The sequence below is a fragment of the Convolutriloba macropyga genome, chromosome 7 (assembly GCF_964194025.1).
Source record: "Convolutriloba macropyga chromosome 7, txConMacr16.3, whole genome shotgun sequence".
In the NCBI taxonomy this organism is placed as follows: Eukaryota; Metazoa; Xenacoelomorpha; order Acoela; family Convolutidae; genus Convolutriloba; species Convolutriloba macropyga.
Window position 1 is genome coordinate 60,478,074 of NC_134474.1, and position 18,372 is coordinate 60,496,445.

Genomic DNA, 18,372 nt, shown 5'->3' on the forward strand with positions numbered 1-18,372 from the left:
TTGGAATTGTGATTTTGGTCACGCCGAAACAGGAAGTGGAGCGAAAAAGCTAATATTTTTTGGCGTGAATTTTTTCACTCTAACTTTGAAGTAGAGTGAGAAAACGGTGTTTGAACAAAAATTTGCTTTCCGCTAGTGGTTTTTTGTTCACATGCGGCGATAGCACTTTGTTTTTTTTTAACTGTTTTTTTTTCGATTTTTTTGGATAGGATTGATTTCTAATTGGTTTTTTCAAGCCATTCATAGTTCACATTCTATGCCTATTTTTTTGTTCGAGCCAAATTTCCATTTGTCCCTAGTTGTTTTTTGTTCACATGCGGCATTTTGACATTGATGTTCTGTTTTTGTTTTTGTTTTTTTGGATCTATTTTTTTATAAAAGGTTTTTCCCAACCATTCATAGTCCGTTCTAGGGCTAGTTTTTAATTACTCAATGAAATTTCTTTGAATTTTACGTCAGGACTTGTCCTGCCATGTTTTTTTACTTCGTCGAATAAAAATTTTTCGCTTACCTCAGTTCAACATTTTACGTGAAACTTTTTTGACTTCTCTAGGCTTAGGCTAGTTTCTCTCTTTTTTCATTCTGCTAAAAGTGATGTTAAACATCAGTTGTTCAGCAAAGCAATTCAAAATGAACAGAGTCAGTATCAAAAACGAAATCAGAAATGGAAAAGGGATAGACCTAAAAAGCCCAATTTAAGATCCCGGTACTCGAACTTTGTTCTTCGTTACCATCTTTATTGCTTATTGGTTTTGCTACTAGCCACTGTCTGCTTTCACTATTAAACATGAGTGTGTTCAACTCCAAAATGACATCAAAATAGTTCGTACTTTAAAATTGTTTACAAAAATCATTTTTTCACTAGTTTTTTCCCCTTTCTCCCAATCTTGGTTATCGGAATCAACAGCGGCTATTTTTCGGCAATCTGTCGGGTATGTTTTAAGTTGCTCTCAACAAAGTTTGTAGAAATTACAATAGTCCTGCTTGTTTTAATGCAGTTTTGTGTACTTTTTACTCCTGGTAGTTTTTTTTGTCTGAGCTTTTTAGTTTTCGTCTTTGAGAACTAGATAATTGTTCCGACCCACATGTCCACTTACCCAAAAAAAATAATTCTTCTTTTTTTCTATAGGAGTCTTTCAGAATGGCAATTTTTCTGACTTTTTAAAAAATTAACTCAATATTTATACAAATTGCATCATTTATTTTTGCTTTTGTTGAATTTTTTTTCTAATTGATCTATTTTGCAAACATTTGAAACAAGTAATTGCTTATGGAATAATAATTTCCATATGCAAACATATGGATAATTAATTGTTTTTGATGGACGCGCAGCAAACTCAGGTCTATGTTTGGAATTATCTTGGATTCTTACAATTAATAACTTTTCAGATTAAATTTGGGCGAGGTGAGGTCACTTTTAAAATAATTTTTTGAATGTTAATTACCAACTAGAATGATTTCAAATCCAGGTCCAATTAATGACAGAGCCTATTTACAACAAAATGAGGCCAAATAAATGTCTTCACAGAAAAATCTTCGTTTTGTCTTCAGAGAACAGCTAATTTTTTTGGCTTAGACAGTTTATTTTCGTAATTTTTAATTAATAACCGATGTCAGCCTCTCAAACGACTTTTATTTTTGTTGTGTCCTTTTTTAAGTTCTTTCAATCTTTTGATCAAGTTTTTTGTTCTTCATAAGTCACGACTTTCAAGTTTGACTTCCGACTCACCTCACTCAATGTTTCAACTGAATGGATTCTAATTTCTTTCAGGCATTGAATTACGCAATTTAGTGAATACGGTCAATGTCAATAAGCAAAATCAAAAGAAACGGGATAAGCCAATAAGTCATAGTGCATTAGGTTATCAAAGTTCATAAGAACGATCGCTAGCTGATATGGTGTTAAGCTCAATACCCTTCAGTATAGAAGCTGAAGTAAGTATAGGTTTAGATTCTCACTGAATCTGCACGCTGAATTAGAGCAATTTCCGGAAGTTAGGAAAACTTAGGAACTTAGAAAAATTCGGTCAATTTAATATCTGCTTTTTCCTTCTGTTTCAATCCGATGTGCGTCTAGCGCGTCAACGGTGCTTTTCGGCAATCTGCCGGCTATGTTTGATTCTTCTTGTCTTGCCTTCTTTTTTAAAATTATTTTGGCGGTCTAATGACATTGTTTTGTTAAATAAAGAAGCAATTGGGTTTGTTATGAACTGTACAAAGCTTTTTATGAGCATATTTAAAGCTTTCAGTTGTTACTAATGACTGTTATGAGTATTTTTTAATGAAATTGTCATTGAAAATTTGAATTTTGCCAATTTTCTTAATTCTGTCCACATTTAGTTCATTCTCAACATATACAGGGCACATTTTGTTACAAGTGATGAAAATTATACTCTTTATAGAGGTTTGATATTTAAATAATGTTTTCTTGGCTTTCTTACCGCAAAATTTCTTAAAAGTTTTGTGATTTGCGCGTTTTTTCCTGTGTTTGAGCTTTTTATTTGTTCCCTTTTTGGAGTATCATTTAAACTAAACATCATTTGGTTTTGAAAGATTGCGCAAGAAACATCTTTTAAATTTTCAACGAATACGTTATAGTTTTAACGGCTGCGAAACCGTTATCTCGATAAGTTTAGAATTTTTGTATCTAATAATTCTTTTTTTTGCTATTTCACGGCATTTAATTGACAACCAACGACCTTAGTTTCTTCCACGGATGTTTAATTTTAAACCATTGTTTCAATTTCAAGTATTTATTTGTTTTCAATGTCTTGTAATTTCAATGGCTTCTACACTGTGGTTCCGATGAATTATTTGTTAAATTTTGAGTTCTGTCAGTATTTATGGTTTATTGTTGTCTTATGGTTCGCTCTCACTTATAACAAGCACAATTGGCCTCCTGAGATGATGCAAGTTAATCTCTTGCTTTAAGTTGAGACCCTATGGTTTGTTTGAATATTTTTTAAAAAAAATTGTTTAAAAAATGTCAGCGGATTTTTGAGCTTTGTCACTTTTATCTGGGTTGTCAATTAGGTAGCTTGGTGCCTGTGACGACAGGTCGCATCCTTTTTCTTGTGAATCAAAATCCGTTTTAATGTTTTAAATTGTTTTCAAGGTTATGGCTTTAACTTTCATCGTTTTTGATGTCATCGTTTTAATGGCTTCAACACTGTGGTTTCGATAAATTGTTTAAAAAGTTTTGAGTTTTATACGTATTTGCTGTTTTTCTTGTTGTCCTTTGATTCGATCTCAATAGTAAAAAGCACAACTGACTTCCTGAGCTGTTGCAAGTCAATCTGTTTTTGTTCTAAGTTGAAAGCTCATCCTTTGCCGATGGAGTTTGCCGGTTTTTTAATCTTCTCTCCACATGAAACTGAATGGCGGTTTATAGAGTTTAAAACCGCTGATCAGTAGTTTGAGAGCAAATCTCACGACGTTAGTTGGTTATGTTTTGAGTTGTTTGATCTTCCTTGACTGAGCTGTTCCAAAAAATTTGTTTGAGTCATGGAGATCAGTTGAACCCATCTCATACAACCCCCATGTTTTGTAGATCTATTTATTTTAGTTCTGATGTGATATTGTTTTTGCTGTGCAGATATTTTCTTCGTTCAAGTTTATTTCTGAATTAAAAATTTTGCAATTTCTCTACTTTTTAGCGGTTATGCTCTCTTTCGTTGGTCTTTCATGCTACGAGAATTGTGATTTCCTCAGCTACTCAATTGACCCTATTCAAATGCTATCAGTTTTAATTGCTCTCAAATGAAATTTGTAGCAATTAAATTAGCTCTGTTGGGCGTGTTAAATGCAAATTTTTGTACTAACAATCTTTCGTTGGATCGCTTGTTTCGCCTGATCTTCAGATTTACATGATACATGATTTTTGTCATGGTAAATGGGGTAATCTGATAAAGCATGGGGTTACTAAGCTTGTGAGTAGATCTCTATGAGTGTCACTAATCTCTTGATGCGATACATCGAAACTGCTGAGGAGAACTAAGTTTATGGTGAGAAGGGAAGTCGATGAGTTTTAAGACGCCGGTACTCCTAACCACACCCCCCCCCCCCCCCTCCGTCCGTTCCATTGACCCCAGCCCTCCTTCCTGCGATCTCTGCTGTGTAATGTTTAATCTTCTTAGGGTGCCTTTTATATAATGCACAATAATTTTTTGTTTCCAATTACATTTAAGATATCCAATTGAATGTTATCCAGTAATCGGCATTAACGTGTATATGTATCCAGGGGCGCTAGTGAAAATGGCAGACGTACCAAAATATTGAAATTTTACTGCTAGCCAATCACAATTGAGAAAATAGGAATACGGTTTTCTGATTGGCTGATAGCTCGACAAATTCTCCATGTTTTAAAATAGGATACGCGTGTTAACGTAAAATTGTTCAGAAATCGCGATAAGCCGAAATAGAATAATTATATTTTTTTGGGGGAAACTGGTCTCACGTTCGGTTGTGATAGATTCATATCAAGTCCCACGGGCCGCTGAGGCATGGCCATGGCCCGCAAGGCATGGTCAGATGCGGTAGAAAAATGTAATCTAGCATTAGGTTATATCCAATTTAGGCTAATTGAACGCATAAAGGTAGTGTTTTAAATTTCTCGACCAATCACATTCGTTGAAATTTCTACATTTTGGTACGTCTATTTGTTAAGATGTCACCGTATCCAGGAACTAAGAGAACTAGTTAGCGGGAAGCATTGTTCTTTAACTAAGTGTCTATAACTCAACCGTAATCATTTTGTCAGCCGACAAAACTAATTTTCATTTTCTGATTTCGTTGTAGTAGTAAGTTTTATTCTAACAGCACAAAAGGTTTTTGCAATTGTAATAGTCATCCACGACCGTTTATGCAAAAAGGTTGTCAACTAATCGAGATTTTTCCAAATTGTTTCCAAGCAATTGTGTCCACGGCTGGCGCCAGTCAATCTCTTGAGGTGGCAACTACACATGGCCTCGTCAGTTACCTCGAGCACAGCAGACGTCAATATTATGAGAGGCAATGTTTGGTGTGGTCATCTGTCGAAAGATACTCACATTGAGAATTGCGACTGGTTGTGTGTCGTTGCGAGAGATTGTAGCAGCGAAACCTGTCTTTACCAAGTTTTTGGCTTTTAATCCATATTCAGCTCTTTCAGAGCTGTCATTAGTAGCCTCTAGGTATACGACTGAGCGAAGTTGCTAGACTAAAAGAAATTCATGGTATGCAGGGCTTCTGTGGGGTGTCTCAATCCCTGTTTTTGATTGCCAGCAAATGAATTTGCCTGCTTCAGCTTAGGCTTGGTACTATCAAAGCCTACCTCTCGCCACTCGTTTGAGAGCAGTTCGTCCGGCATTTCGATTGTTTATTTTAAAAAAACTGCATATTTTGATGCAAATAACTAGTGACCTGGATTATGGTTAATCTGGAAGGTTTTGTGAGGCGCAATTGAATAGCAGGTTAATTTTGCTCTAAAATTAAATTTTGCGAAACCACCGTGATAAGCGAGTAAAGTCGGTAGCTATTTTCCTTAATCGCTTTCAGTTCAATATGAGCAATGTTTTCAAAAAGTGAAAACGCTGTGTATTCTCTGAGAACGAAGTAAACATGTTTAAGTCATTTCATTTTCAGGGAACAGGGTGTTCGTTTGAATGAATTGATTTCTGATTGGGTATTTATAAAGCATGTTGTTCCACAAGGAACAGTTCTAAGACTTCTTCTTTTAAGCATCATTGGCTTTACAGAATATGAAGATAATCAAGTTTACAGATGATACAACTTTTCTTTGCAAATGAGAACGGAGGGGAGTAGAAAAAGCAGTAATCTTAGAAAAGTAAGGGATTTTTATTTAAAACGAGGGAAAAAAGTGAGTTCATTAAAGTAAAATGGCTGTATCGATGAGATCAGATTATCTGAAGCGACATCAGATAAATTACCTAGCTAGTTTGTGTTCAGATTGCTGGTTTCATCTCACATAACTTGCGGTTGAGCCGACAAATGAACGTTGGGAACAAATGTTGGCTTCGTGTGAAAAAAAAGATACCTCACGGGATCTTATGGTGAAATAAGATATACCAATATAATGTGTGGCAAACTTCAAACAAATATTAAAATAGCATCTATTACAACAGTTAAAATTTATTTCAATGACTTATATATTATATGATATTGATTGTATTATATATTCACCCAATGATTGAATATTTTTTCTTGTTCAAAAATACATTCTGTAGAAAAGTTAATATAATTAAAATCAATATTATATTCTGAATTAGAGAGATTGTAGTTCTTGCAAAATTAGAAATCGAGTTCTTGCAAAATTAGATAGTTCGTTTGTAGTTCTTGCAAAATTAGAAATCGAGTTCTTGCAAAATTAGATAGTTCTTTTGAAGTTCTTGCAAAATTAGAAATCGAGTTCTTGCAAAATCAGATAGTTCTTTTTGTAGTCATATTGCAGTTTCTGCTCCAGAAATTTGCTTTTAGGCCACTTAATTGTTTTGACTGAACCTTTCAAATTCGTTGTTCTAGGCGATAGATGATACTAACAAACTGTTGGAGCAAAACGGAGTGACTGAGGTCAAACTGGGCAAGTCAAACATCAGCTCATTTGCTCTCATCCGACAACAATGCAACGCCAAGTTGACTCTTCTGGAAAAGGTCATTCCTTATCTTCATTTTACATCACATCAGGAGTACCTTCATCAAAGGCTTCAGATTCTTGCACATGATTCCTGCATTGCAAACTTCAATCATAACGGAGGAGGAAATTTCAATGGTGAGAAATGGAATGAAAGTGTGCCATCGGATGCCGACATTATCTTGCATGTCTTCTTCACGTACTTGGATCATCATGCAACTTCGCATGCTGCTTACGTCACAGAAAATAGAATCAAGTCCTTATACTTTGTGTCAGTTGGCAACTTACAGAAGACTGTCAAAGAAAACAAAAAGATCATGATTGGACAGGTAGCCCAGAAACCTCCCACCTATGCCGTTCTGTTCAAGGAGAAAGTGTTGCAGATTCCTGAAGGAAATTACAATCTGTTTCATGCTCTGTTGCTGTTTGTTTTCCTGCATGATAGACATAATTATGGTAAATTAGATACGATGGCTTTGGGAGCAGCCGGTGTGAATATTTCGTGGATATTTTCGTAAAGTGTTTTTGTTTTGTGGATGATACCAGCTAATGTGTGCTCCTTTTGATCTGTTTCCTCAACATTTCTGCTTGGCGAGGATCGAGTGGAAATTTTTTTTGGACTAAATTGGTCAATCTTTTAGGCATTCTTACAGAAATATTCTTATCTTTGTAATTTATGGTAATAAGCACAGTGCACGAACGGATTTTTGCTTAAATTTATTTTTAAAAGACGCATTCACTAACCAAATTTTGAGTCATGCATGTCGGTCAATTAGTGACTGGTTTGTGCCTGTCACTTCAAGTTCTTTTAAAAGAATCGAAATCGGGCGTATGTTTGATTTTTACCCTCCTCTATGTTCTCGCTTGCGTCAGACTTAGCTGTCTCTGTTGCGTTTCATTTTGATGGGCCGTTTCGTTGACATGTGGTGAAATAAAATGCGGAAAATATAGTCACTTATCCTGTTGACCAAGTGACTAATGTATCGCAGCTTTGAGAGCAACATCCTGCACTTCAGGGTCAGACAAAGTCGCGACCAAATACGTCAGAAACGTAATAATCGTCCGTGCGATCGACTGGCCCGTGTTCTGGCTCTATTTTAACGGTATCAACAAGATCCATTCGACAAGACGATGTCTGTTGCGGTTGTTACGTTGACTTCTGCAAACCAGATGCTGCTGCTGTTCTGGTCTTTTTCGCGTCCAAACGAAAATTAAGCTCAGCAAAGTTACTGACTAAAATCTAAAAAATTTTACTTTAATTGCTAGCGTTCCAAAACTTGATTAAAATTGGCTTGGTTTGGAGTTTTAATGCATTTGACTGAAATTGATTGATTGAAAATTCAATCATAGCTGATTAGGTCTTACTTAGTTGCGCGCTTAGAAGATACCCTTGCGTCGCGTTAAGGACTGCTATCCAGCTATCTGCCTTCCACAATCTCTACAAGTGAAGTAATGGGGGAACGGATACCCCAGGGACCAGGGGTGATAGGACCAAAGATATTAAAGTTTATAAAATGACCTATTTATAGGTTTTTTAATTGCCGCCGTCAGCCTCTCAACGGCTACTATTTAGGCGTTCTCCTTTTTTTTTACAATTCCAAGAATTTGAAGTGTATTGGGGCGCTGTATTTTTTTTGAAGATTGTTAAACATGTTAATGATTAATAGCCGCCTCATCTTCTCAGCCGGCTATTATAGCGGCCCTATTTTTTTTTTTTTACTTCGTCGAATAAAAAAATTTTTCGCTTTACCTCATTTTGCCGCTGTTTCAACATTTTGCGTGATATCTTTTTGACTTCTCTAGACTAGTTTCACTCTTCTCTCATTCTGCTAAAAGTGATTTTGAACATCAGTTGCTCAGCAAAGCAATTCAAAATGAACAGAGTCAGTATAAAAAATTGAAGTCAGAAGTAGAAACGGGATAAACCCATAAAACCCAATTTTAGATGCCCGCTATTTGAACGTCGTTCCTATAAGTCTTAGTTACCATCTCTAATGCTTATTGGTATTGATAGTAGCCCCTGTAGCCTCTCTCTAAGAAACAGAAGTACGTTGTCTTCAACTAGGAAATGCCATCAAAATAAATCGGACTTAAAAAATGTTTTTGTACAAAAATCTTTTTTTTTCAATATCTTCTATTCTTTCAATCCCAATCATGCTTATTGGAATCAACGGCGGCTATTTTCCGGCAATCTGCCGGGTATGTTTTTTGAAGTCAAATTGGAGTAGTGATTGTGGTCACGCCGAAACAGGAAGTGGAGCAAAAAGGCGAGTGGTTTTGCGGCGTGAAAATTTTTCACTCGAATTTTAGGGTAGAGTGGGAAAATGGTGTTTGAACAAAAATTCGCTTGCTCGCTAGTGGTTTTGTTCGCAAGCGGCAATTTCACTTAGATTTTTTTTTCACTTTTTTTGGATAATATTGAAAAGTCAAGCTTTGTCAATGAACACACCTGATACAACTCATCGAATCCACAACATTCGGCCGGTAGAGAGAAACGGGCAATGATGGTGCTGAAAAACTGGGATTCTTCGAAGTTTATTTTAAGGCTGTTGACGAAAACGTAGTTTCTGTTGCTGTATCTTCCCTTGTCATTAACCTGGATAGAAAAACGTTCGTATGCTTGAGAGTTCATTTATCGCAGAATAAAGGTGACTTGAAACGGTTTCTCATTAATAGTCGCCCTCGCCTTCTCAGTCCGCTATTATAGCGCTCCTATTTTTTTATTATCCAAAGAATTTGGATTATATCGGCTCGGTCTTTTTTTACAATCCAAAGTGATTAGATTTTTTTGATGTGTTGTCTTTTTTAATAGCCGCCTCAACTTCTCAGCAGGCTATTATAGCGCTCCTAATTTTTTTTTTACAATTCAAGGAATTTGAATTGTATTGGGGCGCTGTCTTTTTTTTAAAGATGTGTTCACACACTTTGATGGTTTTTGAAGTCAAATTGGAGTGATTTTTGTGACGCCGAAACATGAAGTGGAGCGAAAAAGCGAGTGGTTTTGCGGCGTGAAATTTTTTCACTCTAAATTTAAAGTAGAGTGAGAAAACGGTGTTTGAACAAAAATTCCCTTTCTCGCTAGTGGTTTTTTGTTCACTTGCGGCATTTTCACTTTGATTTCTACTGTTTTTTTTTCATTTTTTTGGATCGGATTTTTTCTAAATGGTGTTCCCAATGCATTCAGAGTTTGTTCAAGACCCATTTTATTGTTTGAAACAAATTTTCATTTCTCGCTAGTGGTTTTTCGTCTACATGTGGAAACTTAACTCTGATATTTACTGTTTTTTCGATTTTTTGTTGATAGTATTTTTTCCAAACGATTTTACCAATGCATCCACAGTTCATTTTAGGTCTCGTTTTTGTTTAGTCATTGAAATCTCTTTGAATTGTAGGTCAGGACATGTCCCGCTTTTTTTATAGATCGCTCTGCCTTTTGATCACGTTTTTGGTTTTATGTCACGGTTTTCACCCTTGACCTCTGACATACCTCAATCGCTGTTTCAACTCATTGAATTTTCGCTCATTGAGTTATGCAATGTATTGAATACGGTCAAAGTCAAATGAGCAAAATCAAAAACGGGATAAAGGGATAAAGCCCGAATATTAAGTCTTGGTGCATTAGGTTATCAAAGTTCATTCGAGCGATTGTCCGCTGACATTTTTATTAAGCTGACTAGCTTTTAGTTTAGAAGCTGAAATAAGTACAGTTTTAAAAAATAACTGAAGCTGCACACCGAATAAGACCTTTTTAAAAAACCTAGGAAAAAAGTCTCCAATGTTTCTCCTTCTTTGGTTTTGTTTCAGTCCCGCTGAGTGTCAAGCGCGTCAATGGTGGCTATTTTCTGGTGATTTGCCGGTTAAATTGATTGTTTTGATACCTCAGGGACCAAGGGGATAAAACAAAAGTCAAAATTACATTTGAAAGTATTAAAATTTTTTAACATTTTGAAAGTATTAAAAATTACTAATTTATAGGTTTGTAATTATTTTCTACTATAACTTTTTAAAATACTATAAATACATTAAATGAATTTTCATATTCATATTAAATCTTTATCGATTGGAAATAATAAAATTAAAAAGATTTGTAAAAAAAATAATATAGTGTAGATGAATTCTTTTGTCACACAGATAAGCCAAATCATAATAATACGAAACCCATTCAAATACTGTACTGAAACTACCCTTTTAGATGAGATGTTGAAGATATCTAGGGATTTACTATCACTAAATACAATTAATCGAGCACAACTGGAAATTTTTTTTGTTCCGACCCCACATGTGGGGGGAGGAACTATATACTCAAATGGCTTTTTTTTGTTCAAACAATTTTGGCCGATCGATATTTTCATCGTAGAGAAATGTGAGTGGTATGAAAAAGCTTGTCCAGCGTAGAATTCATATTCAAAAAGAGTTTTTGTATTTTTTTTTTCGAGGAGTTATCGAGGATTGAAGTTTTGTGTGAACAAAGGGATATTTGGCATGATTTTGTTCACTTTTAGTGTAATTTTTCTTCAAATTTAGAGTTTTTCTATAATAATAGTAATTCAAAATTACTTTTCACGCCACAAATAAACTAATATTGTGTTCCGTATAGACGAAAGGCAATAAAAAGACTAGTTCTGGTCTCATAGGGAAGCTTATTATAAACAAAAATTGAATTCTATTTCAGAACTCTTTTTACCATTTTTTTTTCAATTTTTTGTTTTTTTAGTCACTTAGAGACTAGTCACTTTTCATATCCAGGTTCAGTTAATAACAAACTTCATTTACAGTCAAACTATGCCCATTGAACAAAACAATCGCTTTCAAGGAATCGCTCATGTTTTTTTGGATTCGACTCTCAATTTTCATTTTTAAACAAAAATTTGATTTTCTTTTTGAGGTTTTACTATTTTTTGCCTCCTATGGCATAAACTAGTTGATTAGAAAAGCAATAGGTTTCTTAGTGATCTAGTGCTTCGATTGGGCACTTAATGGCTCTTAAGACTTTGAAAATAAATTTTCTAATTTTTTTTAACAGTAACCAATCATAAACTTATCTTCGTGAACTGTAAGTCATTCTCAATAATGACAGGAACCCCTTCCTTCCTACTGCAACCAAAATAATCTGGTTAGCGGTTTTATCTTCTAACTATTAGTTATATGACTTCAATGCCACACGTTTTCAAAAAAAATATAATTTTTGGATATTTTCCTATTATTGGTTCTTTTTCAAAATCTTATCTTGTTATCTTAATAATGATAGCTCCCATTGGCTGAGGGAAGACGTTCAATGGATCCTTTATAAAGTGTTCAGAGAAAAATTTATGGTTTAAACGGCTTCGACACTTCCTTCTCGCACTTTTCTACAGAATTATTGGTTTTTGCTTGTATTTGTTATTGTTTTCATAGCCAATGAGTTGTTTTAATGTCTTTCTGATAACATATGAATGACATACTTCCTTGTCGACCAATCGAGGCATAATTAAGCCTATTTATTGGCTACAGTTGAAGTCTAGTGAATTTTTTGGCGTTGATACTGCGGGTTCTCAAAAATTTCGTGGTTTTAATGTGTTTGTCCATAGTTGTTGATTTTTTGAAGTCATATTGTTAAAAAAAGAAAAATTCCATTGCTGTGAGAAAGTTAATTGAAAATAGAAAGGTTTTTACTGTAGATTTTTTTCTAATGGCTTCGACATTTTCTCGCTCAATTTTTTTTAATTTGCTTATTTTGCCTGTTTTTTTTTATATTTAGGTAGCCGTAATATGCTGACCGGTCTCATTAGCTTGTAATTGGGGATTGAATGAACAATGTAACCATAACTAGTCATTTTACGAATAGTCTTAAAGTTTATGAAATAATACTTTTTCATAGAATTTTCAAACTTCTGATGTTTTGTTTTTTGGACAATATGCGTTTTCATAAAATATGTGAGTGGTGTATTTTTGTTTCATTTTCTCTTCTTTTAGCACATTCGGGTAATAACAGATCCCAATGGTTTTCAAATGTGGTCCAAATGAAGATATTTATTCTTTCAGTGTGATTTTAGCTGAATTTGTATGAAAAAAACAAATGCAAATACAGGGTATTCAGATAAAAGATAATGTATTTGTTTTTTCCCAAATTGTTTGTCATTTTTCCGCATCTTTATTCAGTTATGGCTTAGTCTAACCAAATACAGGTCCCATTAGTTTCATAGTGATTTTCTAGTAAATTTATCAAGACTTTTATAAGCTAATGATTTTTAAGACTTTTGGAGTTATTTCATTTGAAAAGTGTTGGATTTCGCCTCATTTTTTCTTCTGTTTGTCGACTTGTTACCTAGTCTCAATTAGAAAAATTTCCATGTGCTGTAATTGTTAGGAAAAAGTACATTTGTTTAGTTAAGGTTTTATCTGTTTACATTTTGACGTTGTTACTAGGTGCTTTTAAATTTAGATATTGCGTTTTTGCCGTGAAATTTTTGTTTTCGCTCTTTGTTGTTTGTTTTTTTTCTCGTAGTCTTTTTGATGGCAGATCTAATGAGCGCTGTAATGAGGCATGGTATTGTGTATTTCAATTAGTCGTTAGGTTGTGTAACAGTTTTTTAAATTTCAAATATCTATTTTTGTTATCTCTTCGTTTGGTTGTCAATTAAGTCAATAATTTAGATGATCTTTGGTCGGAACATCATGTGCGAACGCGCATTAACGAGCCTCCTTGTATTTATTCGTAGTCAATAAATAAGTAAGGATGCTACAACAACTAATTAAAGAAGTTTTAGTCAAGAACTGAAAAAATTTAAAATTATTGCCGTTATAAAAAAGAAAAATGGCCTGCAAGTTTTTTTTCAAGAGTAGTTTTTAAGTAAATGAAATACTAGTTAAAAAATACATACTAGCAGTTATAGGTGTTTTTACCAAATATTCAATATTGCTGGGCTATACCTTTAATGAGTAAATCTGGTATATAAATAGCAAATGCTTAGAAACAATTTTACTAGAGGTTGGAATGCCAGAAAAATTATGGGTAGATGAAGGTTGTGATTTTTTATAAAAACTTCCGATCTTTACTTGAATGACTTAGTGTAGAATTATACTCAACGTATACTGACCGGAGTGCTGTTTGCATAGAGAGTTCTAACAGAACAATATTGCACATAATTATTAATCCAATGTTTATTAATGGCAATCGTAATTGTAATTATTTTGTATGAAGCTTTTAAACATATGAAAACATTATCTGTGCTTTTTTGATGACACCTGTTGATGCCTCAAACAAACCTGATAAAGTAAAAAATTATATTAATTTTCAGAACGCTAAAGCAAAGCTAAAAGTTAGTAATGTTAGAAGTGTAGATAAACGTATTTTTTAAAAGAGGAAATACTTTAATTTTAATAGTTTTGAAAACTATTGAAGTCTTAAGGACAAGCGGCAACATCTAAGATAGGAGATAATTAATGGAGAAATAGTAGAAAATAAATATGAACTAGTGTTACTTAAGTATAATTTTGACTTTGAATCTAACTATAAAGTATCAAAAAGCTTAGAGTTTTGTTGATTTAGGTTAGTATAAATTGTTCGATGATGACAAGGAACAGATTCAAGCAGACCAAAAGAGCACGCAGCAACTAAAACAAACCATTCAAATCAACTAAAGCGTATGAATTATTCGTAGAGGGTAATGCTGTTATTTATAATGATAAACATACTGTTGAGAACTTACCGATTCCTAAAAAGAACAAAGAGGATGTTAATATAGAGTTTCGTGACAAATATTTATTTTCATCTTTTATTAAGATTGATAATTTAAATAGGAATATAATTGAATTACGTAAGGCTACATTCGAAGTTACACAACAAACAGTATTCATTTACCCAAATCTTTATTGTATAATTATGGTTAATAAATAAGAGGGGTGCAACAACAGCAACTAGCTGATGAGGTATTTAGTCCACGAGGAAATTGAAAAAAGTAATACCATTTTAAAGATTAATTATGACCTGAAGCTTTATTTCAGACTGCAGAGTCATTTTTATGTAAATACAATATTGGTTGTAAATACATGCTTACAGTTATAGATATTTTAACAAATTATGCTTTGGCTTTACCTTTAGTGAATAAATCTCATATTTCAATAACTAATGCTGGAAAAGAATTTAAACAGAGGATGGAATACCAGAATAGATATTGGTAGACTGAGGTATTGAATTTTATAAGAACGCTTTCGGATTTTTGCTTAAAGATCAGGATGCAGAATTATATTCAACATATGGTGGACTAAAGGCTGTTTTCACAAAGATTTAACAGAACTCTATTGCACATAAATATCAAAACCAATGTTTATCAGTGGTGATCGTAATTCGGCAAATATATTCAATAAACCTTATAAGCTTATAATAACATTAATTGTGCTATTGTGATGACATCTATTGATGCTTCGAACAAACTTGGTTGGTTCTTTTGCTTTTAATAAATCTAATGCAAAGCTAAAAGTTGTTGATTATGAATGAAGTGTAGATAAACGTAATGTTTTTTCAAAGAAAAATACTTTCAATCGTAATAAATGTATTTAAATCAGTGAATTTTAAAAACAAGCATGAACATATAAAATAGATTATATTGATGGAGAAATAATAGAAAGTAAATATGAACCGAAACTACTTATGCAAAAATTTGACTTTATATCTAACAATAAAGCATTAAAGGTGCTTAACATTTTGTAAATGATGTAAATAATTTTAATTTGTGCGAAGACGACAATGAAAAGGTTTAAACAGGCCAAAAGAACAAGCAACAAAAACAAACAGTTTGACATCAACTCATGCACTCATCATTTATTCGTTTTGGGAAATAATAGTGTTGATCTGAATAATAAACATACTGTTAGGAACTTACCGATTCCTTTAGAAAACAAAGATGACGTTTATAAAGATTATCTTGACAATAATTTAGTGTCGTCTAATATCAAGATTGATAATTTAATTTAGTAGAAATCTAATCGAATTACGTTAAGGAACATTGAAGACGCTACACAAGAATCATTAATCATTTGCCTAAATCTTTTTATGAAACAAGTGATCAGCTTTCTCTCAAAACAATTACTTTAAGTACCTTATTTATTAAATAAACTGAATTTAAAAATATTTTTATATAATTCGATAATGAAATCGCCAGTGATACTATCAATATAATACATTAAAATAAAGGTTTGATAATAATAAATGTAATGAAAACATTAAAAATATTCAATCAGGTAATGCTTGTGTTTATAGATGGAGAGGAGTACAACAAGAACATATTGTACTGAGAAATACAATCCTTTCAAGCATTGAGGTATTACTTGATCGTAATTTAATTGATAATAAGGAGCAATCAAGATTAGAGATGCATTATGATTTTGATAAAGAAGTTGAAAGAATGAAAGAGTCGAAAGATGAAAATGAACCCAACAGCGCCAATTCTTGAAGGAAAACCTTTATGCGTTGGTCAGAGAACCAATTTTTGACAGTTGATGTTTTTTATAGTTGATTATAATCGTAAAGAAGTTCTTCTAAGATGACTATCTTTAATATACTTAGGTTTGTCATAATTGCTTTCACCATGATATTTTGCAGGGGTAATTATGCAATCAAATACCATAGTTGACATCTATTTGTTTTGGTTTTTTTATTAGAGTTAAATGATAATTTCAACGATGATCCACCTGATGGATAAAATTTAGGAGTATACATACTCCTTTGGAATGTTTTCTGCATTACTTATCCTTATCGATATTATTCCTGTTCTTGCTTTCTAGTTTCTACTGCTTTCTTAAAATATCAAGGTCTTTAGGCTTTTTGTGTAATCTGCTTTAAAGCCAAATTTAATGTACATTCATTTTTCTAAATTACTCGTTTTGCTTGATCCCATTTATTAAATAATATATAGATTTTATAGTTTTCTACTTCTATGAATTTAGGATCTAGAAAATTAGTTTTTATTGTTTCGTGTTCATAATTCTTACTATGATTTACGTTATTTTAGTCAACAACTCTTTCTTTTCTCTATAATTTCTTTGAGAGCATTAACTATTATCTGATCTTATGATTTCAGATTACTTTCTCGATTATTTAGTCTGGGATTACAGATTACAAAATCCACTTTTACTTTTAACCGTTTTAATGTAAGCTACTTCATAGATCAATATCAATGTCATAAATATCATAGCGAAGCCACCAAGGTTTTCTAAAAAATTTTATTTACTTGTTCATCAACATTTGTGATAACTTCTCATTTAGACGCTTCTGTATGATCAATTTCATTGTAGTTCAAACAAGATTTTCAAGCTAGTGGTTGGTTTGCCACCTTGTACCCTACCTAAGAGACTGTCCTCAGCATGCTGACTTGTTGATAGAATGATTAGGATTACTAATACTAGAAACAATCTCAGTGAAATTGAAATTCTTTTATGCATTTCAGTACTAAAATTGGCAGTGATTCTATAAATAAATATAATACAATAGAATAGACATTTGCTGATAATAAATTTAATCAAAACTTAACAAATGTTCAATTAAGTGCTGCTTGTGTTGATTGTTGGAGACGAATGTGAAAAGAACGTAGTTCTGAAAAATACAATCATTCAAAACAATGCGGTAGTACTTGATAGTAATTTAGTTGATAACGAACAATCAAGATAAGAGATGCAATATGTCTTGGATCAGGATATGAACGAAGTTTTGCACTAGTGAACGTGAACCCTCTCTCGAAGGGGTTATACCTCTCTACGATGGTCAGAGGACCAAACCATGCAACCATATCCGAACAGTTAATAATTGATAAAATAGTAGCTATAACTAAATTTATCAATAACAGAAAAGATATTAGAAGATTTTATGAAACTGAGACATTGAGTTATAGTCAAAAAATTAATGAGGTATGAAAATTTAATTATCATTCCAGAGATAACAGAAATCATATCTTCATCAGTAGTTGGAACTGGAAGCACTACTTCAATTGCATTGGTTGTTATATAAATACCATATTCTAAGCCAACAGCGTGTGCTACATCAACAATGTGGGTCACTTTGGAAAACTGTTAATACTAAGATAAACCAAAGTTTAATATTTTGTCAATGTATATTATTCTATTTTAACAATTTAATTATAAGTTTAATCACTTGCATTAAAAAAATTTATTGCACATATTCCAGATAATAAAGAATATGTTGTGTTACTTAATTTCTATGAAAAATGTTATCCCTAGCTACATTCCGTGTTCCGGAAATCTCCAATCAAGTGGTTAGATCTAATCGGAGTGATGAATAATCCGTCTGAATAATATTGTTCTCCGATTGGAGCGATATTTGTCGAATAAGTCGGTCGATCGCGTAAAAACTGCAGCAGGTTTTCTTCAATTGGTTTTCTTTTTGAATAAAAGATTTTGTCAAGATTTAATTGTTGGACACGAACTAACTGTTTTTCTTTAGAGTTCACACTCGTCTGCACTTAACCGAAGCTTTGCGTTTTTAGCAATTTGAAATACCTGCTATGGACAGGCGCAAAAAAGAACCACCACAAAGGCTCCAATTGTAGTTTAACAAATATATACAGCGTGTTTGTTATATGAGTTTTGAGAGCAAGTAATAATACTTATAGAATTTGGTTAACTTTGAAGGGTCTCTGGACTGTGGTATCTCACTCACCAGGCCACTAAATTTCCTGGAGTTCATGGAATTTCTTTCAAAGCTTTTAAGTCGTCTGCGTTTGTTTTCGGAGATCGAGTCTTCTGGTAGTGAC

The 18,372-nt window shown here is 33.1% G+C and overlaps 1 protein-coding gene across 1 annotated transcript in view; it reads left to right on the forward strand.

Moving 5' to 3' along the window:
- LOC142343206 (transmembrane protein 209-like) overlaps nucleotides 1-7,319 on the forward strand; it is a 50,220-nt gene extending 42,901 nt beyond the window's left edge. The window contains exon 5 of the mRNA XM_075394949.1: nucleotides 6,520-7,319. Coding sequence (XP_075251064.1) covers nucleotides 6,520-7,146 — 627 coding nt within the window. The 3' untranslated portion in view covers nucleotides 7,147-7,319. The remainder of the gene's footprint in view (nucleotides 1-6,519) is intronic.
- Nucleotides 7,320-18,372: the final 11,053 nt, after the last annotated feature.